The sequence below is a fragment of the Brassica napus genome, chromosome C3 (assembly GCF_020379485.1).
Source record: "Brassica napus cultivar Da-Ae chromosome C3, Da-Ae, whole genome shotgun sequence".
NCBI lineage: Eukaryota > Viridiplantae > Streptophyta > Magnoliopsida > Brassicales > Brassicaceae > Brassica > Brassica napus.
In genome coordinates this window covers 25,974,149-25,993,670 of record NC_063446.1, presented here as the reverse complement: position 1 = coordinate 25,993,670, position 19,522 = coordinate 25,974,149, and the positions used below count along the sequence as shown (strand labels likewise).

Here is a 19,522-nt window from a genome sequence, read left to right as displayed (position 1 = left end):
AAAAATTATAAAAATTAACCGTAAAATCATTATTTTCTTATATATCTACAAATTTTATAAATATTGTTTCATTTTAATTTTTGGTAATTATGCAACTTTTACAAATTTATTTAATATATTTAATTAAAATAAATAGATAGAAAAATCTATCTAAGATTATAATTTCAAATATATACGAGCATATTCTTAAAAATAATTTTTATGTTTAATTAAATCAAATTTATATTAAAATATTGATACGAAAAAGAAAATTTATAATATTAATAAAATTTTATTTTATAATATAATTTATATTTATCTGTTAAAAAATATTTTAAATTTTTTTAATGCACATGGGGCAGGAAGACACCTAGTTAAATATTAAAATTGTACTACTTATGCTTAACACATGAGGCATTTTTAAAATCCACTTAAAATGACCGGCACCAAGACAATATATTATTATCGTGGGCTTTACTGGCTTTCGTTTAGGGCACATTAGTTTGATGTATATATAAAAAGGAACCCTAGAACGAAGTGGGAGGACTTGTGTGTGTGAGATAGATTAGTTAAAAGGGTTTACAGGATGACGGCGACGGCTGAATACGGGACGGCGACGGCTGAATACGCGACGGCTAAAATAGCGGTATGGTGGGACATGAAGGATTGTCCGATTCCGGGGGGTTATGATGCTGGTCAGGTCCGACCGAGTTTAGAAGGGGCGTTCAAGGAACGAGGCTACTCTGGTCCAGTCTCCATCACTGCCTATGGCGAGCAAACACAAACCCCTGGTCACATCCTGCAAGGTCTCTTATCCACTGGAATCTCTGTAGCACATACCAGATCCGGTTAGTAATCAATCTCTGGAACTTTATATATATGTATATAATATGTTTATTAGTTTGGATAATACTAATTAAATACCAAAAAAAAAAAAACTGAAACAGAAAGCGTACACTACATGATGTATCGGGATATGGTGGAATGGCGAGGTCAGAATCCTCCTCCGGCTACAATGATGATCATATCAAATAAGGTGCGAGGTGTCTTTGATTGGGATCTGCTCCGGCTACAACAACGGACGCCATACAACCTTTTTCTGGCTTATTCAGTTGTGCCTAAAGTATCAATTCTCCTCTCCACAAGTGAAGAGTGGTGCTGGAAAAGTTTACTTAAACTAAGCGGACCACATGTTGCTGTTCAGGGTGCCAAGTTGTATTGCAATTCTTGCAATTTCGATACCCAAAGCCTGAAGAAATTCAAGAAGCATATCTGGAGTTACGAGCATGTACGAGAGGTAAGCAGATCCTCTTTTCTCTTCTTTTTTTTTATTTTATTTTGTGTAACAATTTTAATAAAAAAAACTTTATTTATTTAATTTTGGTGTCCACTCGCAGGAGATTATAAACCCTACGTACGACAAGGTCGTATGTGTAACGGAGGAGTGGGGAAAGAACTACAAGGCTACTCCTGAATTTGCGACAGCTAAAATACAGGTGTGGTGGGACATGACGTCTTGTCCGCTTCCCGAAGGTTATGATGCTCGTCGGGTCCGTCCCAGTCTAGAAGCTGCATTCAAGGAACTAGGCTACTCTGGTCCTGTCTCTATCACTGCCTATGGCGACCATAACCATACTCCCCTGCAAGCTCTCTCTTCCACTGGTGTCCATGCTTTACATTGCGTTCCCGGTTCGTCTTTTGAATTTGATTTTTTTTTTTTTTAGCGTTTAAAATTTCTACCCCGGCCAACACTGAAATGCATTCCTTTTATTGTTTGATTGATGAGGATACAGATCTCCCAGACATGGCTTCAGTTGTGGAGAAGTGGCATTATGATAATCCTCCTCGGAATGCTACTATAATGATGGTCATATCGGATCATGTGGATTGGATTTCACATTATCTTGTCGAGCTACTACAAGAGAATAATTACAAGCTTTTCCTGGCTTATTCGTTTAGGCCTTCCAAAACGTCATTCCTGCTCACTTCTGCAGAGTGGCTCTGGGAAAGCTTACTTGCAGATTTCGAACAAAGAAGACTTGTTCTTCACAAGTGTAGCAGTGAAAGCGGTGAACCTACCGCTACGTTTAATTGCAGTTTGTGCCACTTTGGTACCAAAAGCATTGATCAGTTCAGGAAGCATCTCTCTACTGATAAAGAACATGCAAAAGAAGTAAGCACTCTCTCCATCTCCTCTCTGTATATTAACGTTATCTAACCATTTGATCACTAAACTTTTTTCATCTCGCAGGAGATGAGACTTCCTGCCGTTCGTAAATTGAACATTAAGGAGAATAGGCGATCGCGAGTTGCTGACTTCGATCGAAAAGGCAAACGTATGAAGTAAGCAAGTCCTGACGGTTCTTGATGGTGTGATCTTGTTACTAAGTTATCAGCAGCAGCTCTTGCTTTTCGTTTCGTAGTCTATGTTTTAATTTGAAATATTTGTTTTTTCATTTTGCTTAATTGCTTTTTTTTTAGTACCCATGGTTTTATCTTATCTAAGAAAAACATCAACTTAAATCTCTTATTGTTCACTAATTAATGTTATTCCCTGATTATGGACACTGTTTATTAGCTCTTTTTTTTTTGTTTTAGATTAGCTTAATCTACAATACCAAGAGGTGCTATATGATCATTATCTTGCCTAGTGTGACACAAGGCAAAATCCTTTCAGCCAATTAATTTGTCACATCAAATAATCATCTATACTAATTAAACATAATGCATGTCTTATAGCTTAATTAACCCACGTTTCTGTTTTTAGCCATGTTGATCAAACTCCTTTACACAAAACGAAGGCCACCTTGCAGTTGTATTATTTTAGGTGAAACTTTGAGGCCCAATACGTCCAACATTTATTTTAATTTCAAACTTTCTATTGAACTTTTAAAAACAAATTTATAAATTAAACCTCACATCAAATTATCATACTAGGTGGATGCCCGCAATTTTGCGGGTTTGAATGTTTTGTAACAATATATTTAATATAATTTGTCAAATTAAGATATTTTTCATAATCAAAATTGAATATGTGTTTACTGTTAATTTTTTTTTAAAGAATAATTGTTTTTAAAAAAGATGAATATTAATATTTCAAATATCTGTTGATATTTTGTATTTAAAATATTTTTGTTAAAATTATTTATATAATATTCATAATTCATTTTTAATAAAATGAGTTTTGAAGGTATGTAGTATTGAAACTTTTGATTTTTAAATAATTTGTTGTTAAATTTATATGTCTTTATTAAGATTAAAAGATAAAACAATATGATTGTTACACATTTTCTACATATTCATATCTAACTACATAGCAATATAAAACTACTATATCAATTCTATAAATTACTTTTGAAATAAATTATATAGTTTAGAAATACTTGATTAATAAAAATGATTTTATGGGCATTACATATATTTTATATAAATCACATATTTAATTAAAATAAATTATTTTATGCAATATATTTATATTGTTTGGATACTGATAGAAATTGGTTCTAGAAGTGATTTTCTTACTCATAAAATAAATAAAAATAGAAAATCTATTAATGATCAAATTATAATAGTTTTTCTAAAACTCAAAGACACCTAAACAAAAATTAATTAAGTGAGTTCTCATTTAATATAAAATAAATTTTCAAAATACATTTTATAAATTAATATATAAGCTTCTATAAATGACTTAGAATCTCTTATAATAATTTAAAACATCTGATAAGTCAATATAAATAATTTTATAAATGATTTATAAAGCATGTATGGACTTTATTAGACATTAGTTATTATGATACTTTATATACAAATATAAGGCTTTATATACAAATATAAAATCATTATATCAATTCAAATAAACATTTTTGTTTATTATTTTATGTAGTTTATAAATATATAAAAAATGTGATCACATTATTACTTTTTCATAGTCTCAACAATTAGTTACCTTATTTATTATACAATGATCAATAAATTTCAAACTTCATTAAACAAAAATAATTAGTTACCGTAAATAATTATTTCTAATATTATGTAGATTATTTGAAAAGCGATATTAATTGGTAATTGAGTTATATTTTCCTTTTAGATATAATTATAGTAAATAAAATTAAAATTCATTGACCATTCAAATTATAACAATTTTAAGAATTCATTTATGATTGACACGTAAGAAAAAATCATTTATATGACTTCTCAATCAATATATAGTATGATTTATATTTTTATAAATAATTTATAACATTTTATAAATTATTTTAAAACTCTGATAAATTTATTCTGTAAACAGCAATAAGTAATTTAAAAATCATATTAATAAAACATGTTTTGATTTTGTAATATTTAAAATAGTTATTATATAATTATATTCGAATACAATTCATCAAATAAAGTATAAAACTATTATAATTATCTTATATAAAAATTCATTCAATATATTTTTATAGTTTATAATATTAAAAATAATAAAGAAAACTTTATTAATCTTTCTATAATTTCAAAAATTAGTTGTCATAAATTGTTATTTGTAATATTCTTTAGATTATATGGTAAGTTATGTTAAATGATTTTAGACTTACCCTAAATTTTTAGATCTAATTTAAATAAGTAAAAATTAAAAATCATCGACCAATCAAATTATAACAATTTCTTGAAACTTCACCTACTAGCGACACGCCAGCAGAAATCACTAAAGTGATTTTTCATTTAATATATAGGGGAATACTAATTATACATAATGCATAATCAACCCACGTTTCTGTTTTTAGCCATGTTGATCAATCTCCTTTACACAAATGAAGGCCACCTTGCAGTTGTATTATTTTAGGTGAAACTTTGAGACCCAATACGTCCAACATTTATTTTAATTTCAAACTTTGTATTGAATTTTTAAAAACATTTATAAATTAAACCTCACACGATTGAAAATCATGTTATCAATAATTTCAAGAATTTTGTTATACAAAACATAATCGCATAACCTATTGGACCATTTAAAATAAAAGGTTAAATACATAATATATGTAACTTAATCTATACACTCACTTTTTCTTAATTTTTCAAATATGATTTATTATTATTTTTTCTTTGTTTCATCAATTTTTTTAAATTTAAATATCTATTAATGGTAATAACGACTTTAATCGCTCCAAATTTTAATGTGAGAGTCCGAAACCGAAAAATCACTTCGCAAATAATATATATATATATATATATATATACCATACCATTATTAATCCTTTGGAACCCACACATATTCATTATTAAATCATCCCTAATTTTTAATATTTTAGTAAATAAATCTATCTTATTAAATTAAAACAAAAATATTCTCTTGGACACAGTGTTTTCTGGTAGTATTTTAAATTGTACAGGCCCCTCTATTATAAAGTTGTACCATATCATTTGGTAATCCCTTGAACCCCACACATATCCATTATTAATCCATCACTAGATTCCGTCCGCCCTTTAAAAGGACACTAGATCTTAACCCGCCCGACTGGGCGGGTCTATATTTTTATGATATATATATAAACATTTGCAAATCTTAATTTAGTTGAACGAATTTGTATTATTAAAGTTTACTGTTTAAACTTTGTATTTCGTCACTGTATTGTGTAATCTTGAAATGTTGAGAACAAACAATATTTTATTTAGATTTTAACAAATTTACAGCTTTATGAAAAATACATATTCTATTTTATGTATATTCATTTGTTTATGGAAAATTAAACGAAGTCAAATATATCAATTCAATATGGTTAAAAAATCATGTGTATTATATATTTCGTAACTGGATGTGTAAGATCTGTCAAATTGTTATACAGTATTTAAAATCTATATTATTATAATCTATCTTAATACAATTATAGGGGAACCTTATTTATAATTAATGAAAAAAATGTTGAAAAGGCAATATATATTACATCAGAAACTGTTTGTTCTTAATATATGATAAATACTTTTAAAATATGTAAGAATAAGGTTTTTAAAATAAATTTTTTCACATAAATAAATAATAATAATAGAAAAACAAAGATAAAATAATAAATGTAATTTGGAGAGGTAGTTATTCGATATTAACCTCCAGCACTCGTAACTGTAAAGTTCTCAATAGACCGCCATTCACCAATAGGAAGGTTGCGCTGTAGACGATACATCTGATTTCTTTTGGCAGAAGCATGAAGTTTCTCACCCTAAACACAATATAAAAGCTGATATTAATATTTTGTGCTAGTATAAACAACGAAATCGATAGAGTATTACATATAAGAGACAATTTATATATATATATATATATATATATATATATATATATATATATATATATAATCAAACTTACTTGTTCATCCATGAGAACGCATTCGAGAGATTCACCAGAGTTGTTGTTTATCTTACATGAGTGAAGACACTTCACATGTACTCGCCAAGTGTCTTTGAAGGGTTTGACTTGGTTAAGAAAAACTAAACTCTTCTTGTTCGACAAAACCAAACTACTTTACTTGTTAGACATTTTAGTTTTTTTTCTTTGCTACGGTGAGTATGAAGAATATGAGGGGAAAGTTTATATATATAGTGGGTTATACGTAATCTAAAGAATTTTTTTAAAAATTTAATAGCACGATTTTTGTGGAGTCAATCAAGCAAGATATATATTAGTTGCCTAAGTAACTAAATTTGTTAGCACGAAAAGAGAATATTTGGTTGTTATACTTAAAAGTGGTTTTGATAATTTATTATTGAAAATTGGATAAAGAAGGTGTGAAATGAGGGAATCAAGTAATTAGGATTCTCGTTCAGATATGTTAGTTTGTATGATCGATATATGTGGAGTTAATGTGTTGGAATTATGTTTTTGTTAAGTTTAGATTTTGTGTATATTTGTTTTTGAAATATATGCCTTATTTTTAACTTGGAAGTTACGTTCTGTTAAAATCTACCCGTTTTTATTAATCCTATTTTAAGTTAAAATCTAAAGTATTAAATATATGCCTTATTTTGTTTTGTTCACGTTTTTAAAAAGCATGTCGAATTTTTAAATTAAAATCTAAAGTATTAACTATATCTATGCATCCAAACAAAACAGTTTTTATTAATCCTACTATTCATATACCCAAACAACTCTGAAATGTACTTCACTTTTAATAATATAGATGTATATTTTTTGTTTTAATTTTTTGAGAAATTCAATTTTTATATTTGTGTTTTTAATTATATTTGTAATTAATATTAATTTAATTTAGTTTAATTTTTGCATAACTATACACTTGTGCCATATACATTCCATAAATTATTTTTAAATTTTGTTCCTAAAGTTTGCAACATATTATATTTACTTAGTAGTTATTTAACATAATTAGTCAAAAATATTCGTACCTGAAAACACCGACCTGGAATCGACCCAAAAATCAAAGTTTCATACTCGGTGTTTTGAAATCCAACCGGATCCGCGATTGAACCGGTAAACCCGGCAACACAAGATAAATCCGGTTTGAGCTTTGTGAAAAGCAGAGATTTATTTTCAAAATTAAATAATCTTTAAAATCGCAGGATTATTTTCAGAATTAAATAATTTTATAAAATATAATTTGTTTCTATAACATAATGGGTAGATCTAAGCACATTTATTTGGAACTAAAAATATATAAAAAAAAACTGAAATTAAAATCGTATCGAATTTCAAAAATTAACCAAACAGATCCTATATTTCTAAAACAAAAAAATCAAACCGAACTAAACACAATTTTGTTTGGACATTAGCCGGTTCTCAACTTGCTACCCTAACTGAACAAAAACCTAAATTTTCCAACCTAAAACATAACGATGATGATACAGGCTGAGATTCAGCTATCCCAAATGGTCGGCCAGAGGTTCAAGAACTCGGACGGGACAGGTCGGACCGAGGGCTACGGAGCGGCTAGGCGGACGCGATGGAGAGGGAGTTCGCCGATCTAGTTCTTGAAGCAAGGAGAGTTATTTTTTTATGAGCTTTTTTATGGATTTTAAAATGATGAACTGAAAGAAAACTAAATGATAAACTGAGAACAGAAACAAATATGACTTTTTATGAGTTTTTATATCGAATGGAAATCTAGAACTATATGATGCAAACTGAAACAAAATAAGAGAAGGATAGAAATATGGGGGATGGATCCTTGTTGCTGGATGTGTATCTCTCTCAACAAGAACAGTGGATGGAGGTGGATAGCTATGGGATTTGACTTGCTGGATGTGTATCACTCTCAAGGCAAATCGATGGATGGGATGGAAGTGAAGAATCGCCACAAGCTTGGTGGTTTGGAGCTTGATAAGACTCGGCTGCTCTCTCTGTTTCTCACAGGGAAAAGACTTAGGGTTTCTGAGTTTGCAAAGGCAAAATTATTTCATAAAAGACATGAGGCAAAAATCGCCAACCACATAGAGTTATATAGGGTTTTGCCCTTATGGGTCTCAAAAATAAAATAAAAAGGCCTTAAAACATGCTGGCCGAAAATGAGGCTGAAACAAAAGCCCAAAGTCTTAACCAAATAAATAAAAATAAACCAGACAACTGGTTGTCGGTTTGAGAAGGCCTAAACCAGAATTCATAGTATGCTTGCACGTTGCCTCGTTAAAACCTTTCGGGAAAACCCAGTGGGACAAAACCTGATAAGGAAAAAGAGTACAACAGCATACTACTCCTTCTGATGTTGGCTAGTTCTCAAAACCAGGAAGAGTCGGAGTGGATGGAATGGAAATGGAATCTGGCCCAAGCTCGGATGTGGAAATGAGTCGTCCGGCTTGGTTGAGTCTGAACTGGATCGGGCCGGCTGCGTCCTGAACCTCCGTTGTGCCGCCTTGATCTTGAATCTTCAACTGGACCATCTCCTCAATCAGTAGCTGGTCCTGGTCAGTCTGTCCGTCTCGATCAAAGATTTGTTGGACAGCCTTGGTGAAACCTTCTCGCAAGGCCCTGGTTCCACTCCGGGTAGTCGGACCGCGCCTAACTATGGGAACCTCTACTTGGATGGCCTCATCATTCCCTCCCCCTTGAAGAGGTTCTGGCCTCAGAACACCATCATCTGCAAAATCATCAAAGCTATCTGCATGGAAAGGAGACAAATCCGAGACATTGAAAGTATGTGAAAATTTAAATTCGGCCGGGAGGTCAAGGATATAGGCATTGTCGTTGATCTTCTTTAAGATGCGGAATGGTCCTGTCCCACGGGGAGAGAGTTTGGACTTCCGGGCTTCTGGAAACCTCTCGGGCCGCATGTGTAACCACACCAAGTCTCCGGGTTCGAACAGCACCTCCTTCCTCTTCTGGTCATACTTGGCCTTGACCTTAGCCGTCTTGGCCTCTATTCTCTCCTTAACCTTCAAGTGCATGTTCTTAACAAACTCGGCCTTATTGGCTCCATCACGACTGTGGTACATAGAGCTGGGCAGTTCGGTGAAGTCTAAAGGAGTCTCTGGCTGAAACCCATAAACAATCTCAAAAGGTGACAGGTTAGTAGTAGAGTGCCTAGCATGGTTATAAGCAAACTCAACAAAAGGCAAACAAGACAACTAATTTCTTAAATTCTTACCGACCGTAGCTCTCAACAGTTGAGAGAGTGTACGGTTTACTACCTCAGTCTGGCCGTCAGTTTGGGGATGGCAAGTGGTGGAGAATAGCAGCTTGGTCCCCAACTTGCCCCATAGTGTCTTCCAGAAATGGCTGAGGAACTTGGTATCTCGGTCAGACACAATGGTTCGAGGAACACCGTGTAGTCGGACCACTTCCTTGAAGAATAGGTCGGCGGTCTGAGTAGCATCATTAGTGGCGTTACAGGCTATGAAATGGGCCATCTTGGAGAACCTGTCTACCACTACAAAAATGGAATCCTTGTGGTTTATCTTGGGTAAACCCAGCACAAAGTTCATAGAAATGTCTACCCAAGGGTGGTTAGGAATCGGCAATGGCATTTGTAAACCGTAAGGATGTGGCCTGGACTTGGTTTTAAGGCAGGTAGTGCACTTGGCGCATAAGCTCTCCACATCCCTCTTCATGTTCGGCCAAAAGAAATGTTCAGTTAGGACACTCAAGGTCTTGTCCCGACCAAAGTGTCCCATGAGGCCACCACCATGGGCCTCCCGAACCAGCAGTTCCCTCATGGCTCCTTTGGGAATGCACAACCTCTTTCCCTTGAACAGGAACCCCCCATGCTGGTAGTATGGTCCGAAAGCTCCCTTCTCAGTGTTCCTGAAAGCTTCATTAAAATCAAGATCAGTGGCATAAGATTCTTTAATATGTTCGAAACCCATGATCTTGGCCTCCATAGTCACAATGAGAGTGTGTCTCCGGGACAGTGCATCGGCCACCACATTGTCTTTGCCCTTCTTGTACTTGATCACATAGGGAAAGGTTTCCACGAACTCGAGCCATCTGGCGTGCCTCTTCTTGAGCGTGGTCTGTCCCCTCAAGTGCTTAAGTGTCTCATGATCTGTATGAATAACAAATTCCTTAGACAAGAGGTAATGCTGCCAAGTTTCAAGGGACCTTACTAGAGCGTATAGCTCTTTGTCATAGGTTGGGTAGTTGAGGGCAGCTCCACTCAATTTCTCACTAAAGAATGCCACTGGTCGGCCTCCTTGAGTAAGAACAGCTCCAATGCCTGTACCTGATGCATCACACTCAATCTCAAAAGTCTTATTAAAATCAGGAAGTGTAAGAACGGGTGCATGAGTTAAACTATATTTAAGCTTGTTGAAAGACTCCTCTTGGGCAGGGCCCCAAACAAAGGATACATTCTTCTTGATCACTGAGGTCATGGGAGCAGCAATGGTGCTGAAGTCATTGACAAACCGCCTATAGAAGCTGGCTAGGCCATGGAAGCTTCGGACATGCCCAATAGTGGTCGGCGTGGGCCAGTCTTGGATGGCCTTGATCTTCTCCTCATCGACCTTCAGACCCTGTGAGCTCACAACAAAGCCTAAAAATATTAACTGGTCAGTGCAAAATACACACTTCTTGAGATTGGCAAAGAGTCCTTCCTGCCTGAGCGCCTTCAGAACCTGTTCTACATGACTAATGTGATCGGATAAGCACTGACTATAAATCAATATGTCATCAAAATAAACAACCACAAATTTACCAATGTAGGGCCTAAGAACCTCGTTCATAAGCCTCATGAAGGTGCTAGGGGCGTTGGTAAGACCAAATGGCATCACAAGCCACTCGTACAAGCCTTGCTTGGTTTTGAAAGCAGTCTTCCACTCGTCACCCTCCTTCATCCGTACTTGGTGGTAGCCACTCCTAAGATCAATCTTGGAGAACACTGTGGAACCACTCAGCTCATCTAACATATCATCAAGTCTAGGAATGGGGTACCGATATTTTATGGTGATGTTTTTGATGGCTCGGCAGTCAACACACATACGCCATGTACCATCCTTCTTAGGCACCAAGAGGACGGGTACTGCACATGGACTGAGACTCTCTCGAATGTACCCCTTGTCCATGAGGTCTTGGACCTGTCTCTCCAGCTCCTTAGCCTCCTCCGGATTGACTCGGTACGCGGCTCGGTTTGGAAGTGGGGCGCCGGGTATAAAGTCTATCTGATGCTCAATGCCTCGGAGGGGTGGTAAGCCGGCTGGTATCTCCTCAGGAAACACGTCCTTGTACTTGTCCATTAGCACTTGCATCTCAGCTGGGCAATCTGGTGCCTCAAAACCTGCAAAACAACCTTCCTTGAAGACCATCAGTAGCACATGTGTATCTTGCTGTAATGACTTAATCACTTTACTAGAAGAGATTAATAGGTTAGTTTTACTAAACAGCCCAGACTGGTCCATGGCTCTCTGCATTTCGTAGACCTCTTGGGGGCTGAGAGGAGCCAGGTTGTGCTTCTTGTTGTTGTGGGTGAAACTGTAGGTGTTAGTCCTTCCATGGTGAATGGTATCCTTGTCAAACTGCCAAGGCCTCCCTAACAGCAGATGTCCGGCTTGCATAGGAACCACATCACACTTCACCTGGTCCTGGTACTTACCAATACAAAAGGGCACAGCAACTTGTTCCGAGATTTTAAGCTCCGTCTCATCATTGAGCCATTTAAGCTTGTATGGCCTGGGGTGTGGCGACTTTGCTAGCCCTAACTTGTCAACAAGGTACCTGCTGGCCACATTAGTGCAAGAGCCACCATCAATAATTAGACTACATACCTTGCCCTCCACGCTACACCTCGTATGGAAGATGTTCTCTCGTTGGACGGTCTCTGGATCAAAGAGAGCACTGAGAGCTCGTCTGACCACCAGTAGCTCACCAGTCTCAGCATAGTCCACTATCTCATCTCCTGATCCAGCCGACTCTGCATCGACGTCGTCTTGGGACTCATACTCGCCATCCGCCTTAAGGATCATGACACGCTTGTTCGGACAGTCCCTGGCGTAGTGCCCCTTTCCCTGACATTTGAAACAAGTAATATCACGGGTTCTTTGGGCTGGAGTTGGTCCCTTACCTGGTTCGGATGAGCCTTGCTTGGACTGGTCGGATTGGTTCTTCTTGAACCGGCTGTCCACTTCAACGGACTTGTTTTTCTCAGCTCCTTTGGATCCGGATGGAGCCCATGGCGTCTTGTTCCTGGCACTAGAGGCGTTCTTCCTCCTAATGTGCTGCTCGGCCTGGACGGCACAGTGGAGGAGATCGTTGAAGTTGACGTAAGTCTGCCTCTCCACCTTGCGAGCAATGCGGTCTTGAAGACCTTCCAAGAACTGTGCCATCATAACTTCTTCGGTTTCGCGCGTCCTGAGCTTGTTCTTGAGAGCCTCGAACTCTTCAAAGTATTCCTCCACGGTCCTAGTACCCTGAGACAACTTGCGAAAACGTTTTAGTAAGTCCCGCTGATAGTAAGAGGGAATATACCTTGCTCGGAGTTTAGCTCGCATCTCATTCCAAGTCTTGATCCTATAGACCCTGCCAACCTCGGCTACTTCCTTGTCCCACCAAGTTAGGGCATTGTCCGTCAGCTGTGCTGCGGCTAGGGCGATCTTCTTGCCTCGGTATAGCGGTAGTACTCAAAGATGTACTCCATGCGCTTCTCCCATTCGATGTAAGCGTCCGGGTCGACCTTTCCAGCAAAGGTTGGAGGAGTAAGTTTGAGATCCTTGCCTCCTTGCCAGGCGACCTCTTCATCTCGGAATCTCCTACGGATCGGGCTTCCATCGCCTTGGACCCGATACTCCCGCCGGTTCCCACGCCCAGCCCGTTCGTACCGCGGCTCGTCCGGTTCGGTACGGTCAGTGTCCGAGTTGTCCTCACTGGATTGGGATTGTTGCTCTTCTGGAATGGGTTGGTTTCTTCTCCTTGGCTGTGGAGCATTAGCTCGGTTTCTCCCTGTTATCTGAGCCAGCTGCTCAGTCACCGTGGCCAGTGTGGCTTGGAGTTCAGCATGGTTAGCCAACAGCTGAGCATTGATCTCGGCTTGTGTTGGTGCTCCATCTAGGTCGTCCATGTCTCCTGCGACCAGAGAGGAAAAGAAAAAAAAGAAAAAGGTGATTTGCAAAGAATCAAAGAGGAATGAAAGAATATCTAACTAAGGCATGCAATGAATGTAAAATTTTTTTTTTTTTTGAGAATGGAAAGATAAGAAATCGAAAATTTAAAACATGGAAAGTACAATAATTTTTTTTTTTTTTTTAAATATGGGAAAACTTAAAGTGCAAGCCAAGTAAATTAAATGCAATTAAATGAAAATCTGATCAAAAAGGAAAGTAGAAATCGATGGATGCCAAAAACGAGTTGCTAGAATGATGGATGCACAAAAAATGGATCAAAAGATATGCAAGCAAAACCAGTTTGAACTCGCCAAGAACAGCAAGAACAAGTGCAAAATTTTTTTTTTTTTTTTTTAAACTAACAAGAGGATGAACCAAGCAAATGACAAAAGTAAAAGGATAGGATACAACCGTAGGTGTAGGAGCTTTGAGCTCTGATACCAAAATGATACAGGCTGAGATTCAGCTATCCCAAATGGTCGGCCAGAGGTTCAAGAACTTGGACGGGACAGGTCGGACTGAGGGCTACGGAGCGGCTAGGCGGACGCGATGGAGAGGGAGTTGGCCGATCTAGTTCCTGAAGCAAGGAGAGTTATTTTTTTATGAGTTTTTTTATGGATTTTAAAATGATGAACTGAAAGAAAACTAAATGATAAACTGAGAACAGAAACAAATATGACTTTTTATGAGTTTTTATATCGAATGGAATCTAGAATTATATGATGCAAACTGAAACAAAATAAGAGAAGGATAGAAATATGGGGGATGGATCTTTGTTGCTGGATGTGTATCTCTTTCAACAAGAACAGTGGATGGAGGTGGATAGCTATGGGATTTGACTTGCTGGATGTGTATCACTCTCAAGGCAAATCGATGGATGAGATGGAAGTGAAGAATCGCCACAAGCTTGGTGGTTTGGAGCTTGATAAGACTCGGCTGCTCTCTCTGTTTCTCACAGGGAAAAGACTTAGGGTTTCTGAGTTTGCAAAGGCAAAATTATTTCATAAAAGACATGAGGCAAAAATCGCCAACCACATAGAGTTATATAGGGTTTTGCCCTTATGGGTCTCAAAAAAAAATAAAAAGGCCTTAAAACATGCTGGCCGAAAATGAGGCTGAAACAAAAGCCCAAAGTCTTAACCAAATAAATAAAAATAAACTAGACAACTGGTTGTCGGTTTGAGAAGGCCTAAACCAGAATTCATAGTATGCTTGCACGTTGCCTCGTTAAAATCTTTCGGGAAAACCCAGTGGGACAAAACCCGATAAGAAAAAAGAGTACAACAGCATACTACTCCTTCTGATGTTGGCTAGTTCTCAAAACCAGGAAGAGTCGGAGTGGATGGAATGGAAATGGAATCTGGCCCAAGCTCGGATGTGGAAATGAGTCGTCCGGCTTGGTTGAGTCTGAACTGGATCGGGCCGGCTGCGTCCTGAACCTCCGTTGTGCCGCCTTGATCTTGAATCTTCAACTGGACCATCTCCTCAATCAGTAGCTGGTCCTGGTCAGTCTGTCCGTCTCGATCAAGGATTTGTTGGACAGCCTTGGTGAAACCTTCTCGCAAGGCCCTGGTTCCACTCCGGATAGTCGGACCGCGCCTAACTATGGGAACCTCTACTTGGATGGCCTTTTCAGATGAGACCTAATACTTTATCTACATTTAAATGGTGCAGAAAAGCGTTTTATTTGTACCTATTATTTAACTAATTTTAGTGGGATACATATATAGCTTATAGACGAATTAAAATATAAGAATATTTTTATATTCGATTCGTAGACGAACCGATAAATCCAGTAACACATCTACAATCCGTTTCAAATTTTATAAAAACGCCACTAATTAAAAATCTGATAAATTCCAAAAACATGCTATTAATCGTGACCGGCCGATCCGGTAAAAAATATTTAGTTGTATAGTATCTTATCTTAGCCAATGTTTTCATTTGGTATTAAACATTAGTTAAAAAAAAATCTCACGGAGGAGAAAAATAGAAATTCAAATAAAGATTTGAATATTATATGTTTATAGTATATTAGGTGGCTAGTGCTTATGTGCCTATACAAATGTAGTCGTATATTTAGTTTCTTATATTACTTATATATTTGGTTGTCGTCTTTTAATGTTTTTAACATTAAAAATAATCTATCAAAGTTGAAAAAAAAAAAGTAGGGGAAGGTTACCGTACAGAGAAGTAGGGAGAAACTAATATTTGCTTTATTGCTTCGTATTAGAAGTCGGGGAAGTAGTTAACAAAAAAAAAAGAAGTCGGGGAAGTATATTGAAATTTGAAATGATATGCGAAATATGAGGTAGTTCAAGTGGTCTTTTTTTCATTTCCTAATACACCCTTAATGAGTTTTTTTTTAAAAGCTTATATGTGGTAACTGTAGGAGGATTGAGATGATAGGAGAGCTAGAGAAGGTGGCTAACCTCAATATTCCAAAGGACTTGGCTAGCGAAGAAGCCAACAAGTATTCGACGTGAAATGTCCACCTCCTCAGCCTACAGCTCGTCTTCTAGATAAAGTTCGTAAAATCTTCAGTTCCCCTCTTCCATGTATGTGTGCATAGGAAACTAGAATCTGATATGTTGTCTCTTCTTGCAGCTTGTTGGAGAGTTTCTGGAAGTGACATGTGTCAACCCAACTTTCATCATCAACCATCCCGAGATCATGTCTCCCTTGGCGAAATGGCATAGATCGAACAGTGTTCTGACTGAGATATTCGAGCTGTTCATCAACAAAGATGAAGTAAAAAGCTAATTACCAATCTGATTCCATCACATCACATCACACATCTTTTCTTAATACTTTGTTTCACTAACATATTATAAACTTGAGCACAGCTTTGCAACGCCTACACCGAGCTGAACGATCCTGTGGTTCAGCGTCAAAGGTTTGCTGATCAACTCAAGGATAGACAGTCGGGAGACGATGAAGCGATGGCCTTAGATGAGACTTTCTGCAATGCTTTAGAATACGGATTGGCTCCAACAGGTGGTTGGGGATTGGGGATAGATAGGCTTGCCATGCTGTTCACTGACTCACAAAACATCAAGGTCAGTCTCTTTATCTCAATTCTCTGCTAATGATTATTAAATCTTTCAGGCCAAACTCATGAACTGAACTGATAAAATGTTGCAGGAGGTTATTCTCTTCCCGGCAATGAGGCCACAAGACGATCCAGCATCCGTTAAAGGTAATTAGATCTAACTGATAATTTAGTAACAAAAATCTATGGTTATCTTCACGTTGGATCGCAGTTTCAGTGTTTTTTTCTTCTCTTCAGCTTCTTTGCAAGCAGAGAACTAAGGAGACTAGAGCACAGCTTTCATCTCTTTTGCCAGTCAAATTGCTATTATGGAACAAGCTGTTCTCAGATCATTCTTAATCGCCATGTCTATTCTTACAAACAAAACTTTTTATTATCAAAAAACCTTTGTAAGACCTTTTTGGAAATTGGTTTATTGTTTTTAATCATGATTTTTCTCCAATAGTCAAATACCCCATGATGATGATGATAATGTTACCAGCCAGGTGGAGATTTACCTACAATCCACGAATAAAGTACCGATAGAAGAAAATATTCTAACGAGTGAAGAAAAAGGTGGTGGGCCCTCTGATCTTTTTTGTCAACCTTCTGATTTCATTAAAAGGGTTGTATGGTGGCGAAAACCTTAATTATAGAAGGGGTAATGAATCCTCTTGATCACTAATAGTTTATTAATGTTTTTACAATAGTAAGTCTGAATTTCGATTTCTGAAAAAGGTTAAATTATGTAAATTAAGTGAAAAAAACTTACAAGTAATCTGTCAAATATTTTTCATAGTTTGTAATAATATAATTATCCAGCATCAAATTTTTTTTTAAACATTTTTGAAAAACATGTTAAGAAGAGAAAGAAACCACATTGAATCCTACTCCAAGCGGGAAAATGGAGATAACAAGACTTTATTAATGGAAATGATGTTTTAAGGATTCTAGGGGACAAAGCGGAGATTCAAACAAAGGATTGTTCGGCGCTTTAGAAAAAAAAACACTCAGCTCACATATAACAAAGGTTTTGTAGATATTTCTAAATAGCTGAGAAATACTCTTTGCTGAGCTTGGGGTCAGGTTTCATTGACTTCTCCCCTGGTTTCCATCCTGCAGGGCAGACTTCATCAGGGTTCTCCTGGATGTACTGTAATGCCTGCAACATCGAGAATATAATATGCATCACACAAACAGTAATGGGATAAAGAAAAGGAACAGGTTTTGAACTTGAGAGTATTTATTATACCTGAAGGGTTCTCATTGTCTCATCAACACTTCGGCCAATACCAAGATTGTTGATGGTTGAATGTTGGATCACTCCTTCCTTGTCTATTATGAAAAGCCCTCTCAACGCTATTCCCTGTTTTTTTTTTTTTTTTTCACTTTTATTAGTTACTAAACACTTTTAGAAAGTGAAGATTGAGAGGCTAACAATGTTACCTGATCATGGATGAGAACTCCAAAAGATTTTGAGATTGATTTAGTGACATCTGATATAAGGGGATAGTTGAGATCACCAAGTCCTCCAGATTTTCTGTCTGTTTGAATCCAAGCAAGATGGGAGAACTATGTGGGCATCAACAACACAACAAGTAAGGAAGAGTCAAAGCAACTTGCAAACAGATAACAATTGTTGTAAACTGTAGAGTTTTTGCTTACCACACTATCAACAGAGACACCTAACACTTCTGTGTTCAACTTCTCAAATTCTGCATACCGGTCACTGAAGGCAGTAATCTCTAGAATACAAAAAAGAGAAAAGAGATAAGGATGCAGTGAGCCTCAGAGATTGAACTTGGGTATGATTATATCAAACCTGTTGGGCAGACGAAAGTGAAGTCCAAGGGGTAGAAAAAGAGAATCACATACTTCTTCCCAATGTACTCAGAGAGCTTAACCTGAAAGAAACCATTTATTCATCAATTTACCCAATTACTTTCCACAACAATAAGACACATACTCATTTAGTTACAAACTAAAACTCATGCCCAATATATAACTAACTAGCCATTGTTAGAAGAAAGGTTGTTTAGACAAAAGATACCTTGATGAACTCCTGATCGAACACAGCCTCTGCCTCAAAATCAGGCGCCTTGTTTCCAACCAATGGAAGATCATCCTATCAACACACAAAAGACAAGTCTTTAACAAATCAGATCAAAGGAGCAAGATAGCTCAAATCAACAGTGTGCGCTGGAAAAACTACATAGAACACATGGAGCATCCATATAAGTCAACGAATATAGCTAAAAATGTCACTCGATTTCACTAAAGCAGAGAACTTTGAACCCAGCAAAACTAACAACTCTTTGAGAAAGAAAAAACTAACAACCCTATGAACAAAATGTCGATAAAGTTGTGGACTTTTAGTGAAATCTACCAAACCCAACAACCCTATGAACCAAATTTTGATAAAGTTCTATACTTTTAGTGAAATCTACACAAACCACAGTCACAGAGACTATGAATCGTCAGTAAAACCGTTATACATAGGAAGAGAGCGAAGTCTTATGATATAGGTTAATGGATTCTGAGAAAGTAAGATAACTTACGGTTTGGGCCTTGACAGCGAAGCTCCGGCGAGAAGTGGAGCGGATTGAGGTGAGGGGAGAGGGATGAGCGAGCCGGAGAGAAGCGGATGGGGAAGGAGAGGAGAGGGAGGGAGATGGAAGAAGCGGAGACTTGGTGGCTGGGAGAAGAATCCTAGTAGAGGAGATGAGAGTGGTGGAAGAAGCTACAGACGCCATTGCGACTTGTCTCTCTCTCTCTCTGGGAAACACTTATCTGTCTGTCTGTGTGTCAACGAAGGGACCTCTCTTTTTGTAGTGGAAGTGTGAGGTGGAGATAAGCCCAAAGAACTACTAACACCCGAAACGACGTCGCGTGAAGTTGTCAAATTAATAAAACCAAAAAGCGAACCCGAACCGAAATTAAGAAGATACCCGATCGTACCAATATCTTTAGAACCGAAATACCCGAACGTTTGAAACGGCG

General features: G+C 36.9%; 4 protein-coding genes across 4 annotated transcripts; 2 read left to right on the top strand and 2 right to left on the bottom strand.

The window, feature by feature from the left end:
* The first annotated feature begins 456 nt into the window (after window positions 1-456).
* Window positions 457-2,546, top strand: LOC106350902. The gene is made up of 5 exons (XM_048752986.1): window positions 457-827; window positions 927-1,276; window positions 1,377-1,668; window positions 1,773-2,152; window positions 2,231-2,546. The coding sequence occupies exons 1-5, from the start codon at window positions 566-568 to the stop codon at window positions 2,324-2,326; spliced, it is 1,380 nt and encodes a 459-aa protein (XP_048608943.1). The 5' UTR covers window positions 457-565; the 3' UTR covers window positions 2,327-2,546.
* An 8,007-nt stretch (window positions 2,547-10,553) lies between these two features.
* On the bottom strand, window positions 10,554-13,448 carry LOC125582990. Its single transcript, XM_048749501.1, has 4 exons — window positions 12,993-13,448; window positions 11,473-12,801; window positions 11,113-11,265; window positions 10,554-10,619 (listed from the first exon to the last, which is right to left on the bottom strand). Exons 1-4 carry the CDS (start codon window positions 13,446-13,448, stop codon window positions 10,554-10,556), a joined length of 2,004 nt encoding a protein of 667 aa, XP_048605458.1.
* Window positions 13,449-15,883: 2,435 nt separating this feature from the next.
* Window positions 15,884-16,974, top strand: LOC106349364 (lysine--tRNA ligase, cytoplasmic-like). The gene is made up of 5 exons (XM_048752989.1): window positions 15,884-16,018; window positions 16,099-16,242; window positions 16,338-16,550; window positions 16,636-16,690; window positions 16,781-16,974. Exons 2-5 carry the CDS (start codon window positions 16,165-16,167, stop codon window positions 16,801-16,803), a joined length of 369 nt encoding a protein of 122 aa, XP_048608946.1. The 5' UTR covers window positions 15,884-16,018; window positions 16,099-16,164; the 3' UTR covers window positions 16,804-16,974.
* Window positions 16,975-17,427: 453 nt separating this feature from the next.
* On the bottom strand, window positions 17,428-19,344 carry LOC106349359 (2-Cys peroxiredoxin BAS1, chloroplastic). Its single transcript, XM_013789315.2, has 7 exons — window positions 19,081-19,344; window positions 18,573-18,647; window positions 18,345-18,426; window positions 18,188-18,267; window positions 17,969-18,094; window positions 17,775-17,888; window positions 17,428-17,684 (listed from the first exon to the last, which is right to left on the bottom strand). Exons 1-7 carry the CDS (start codon window positions 19,273-19,275, stop codon window positions 17,568-17,570), a joined length of 789 nt encoding a protein of 262 aa, XP_013644769.2. The 5' UTR covers window positions 19,276-19,344; the 3' UTR covers window positions 17,428-17,567.
* Between the last annotated feature and the right edge of the window lie 178 nt (window positions 19,345-19,522).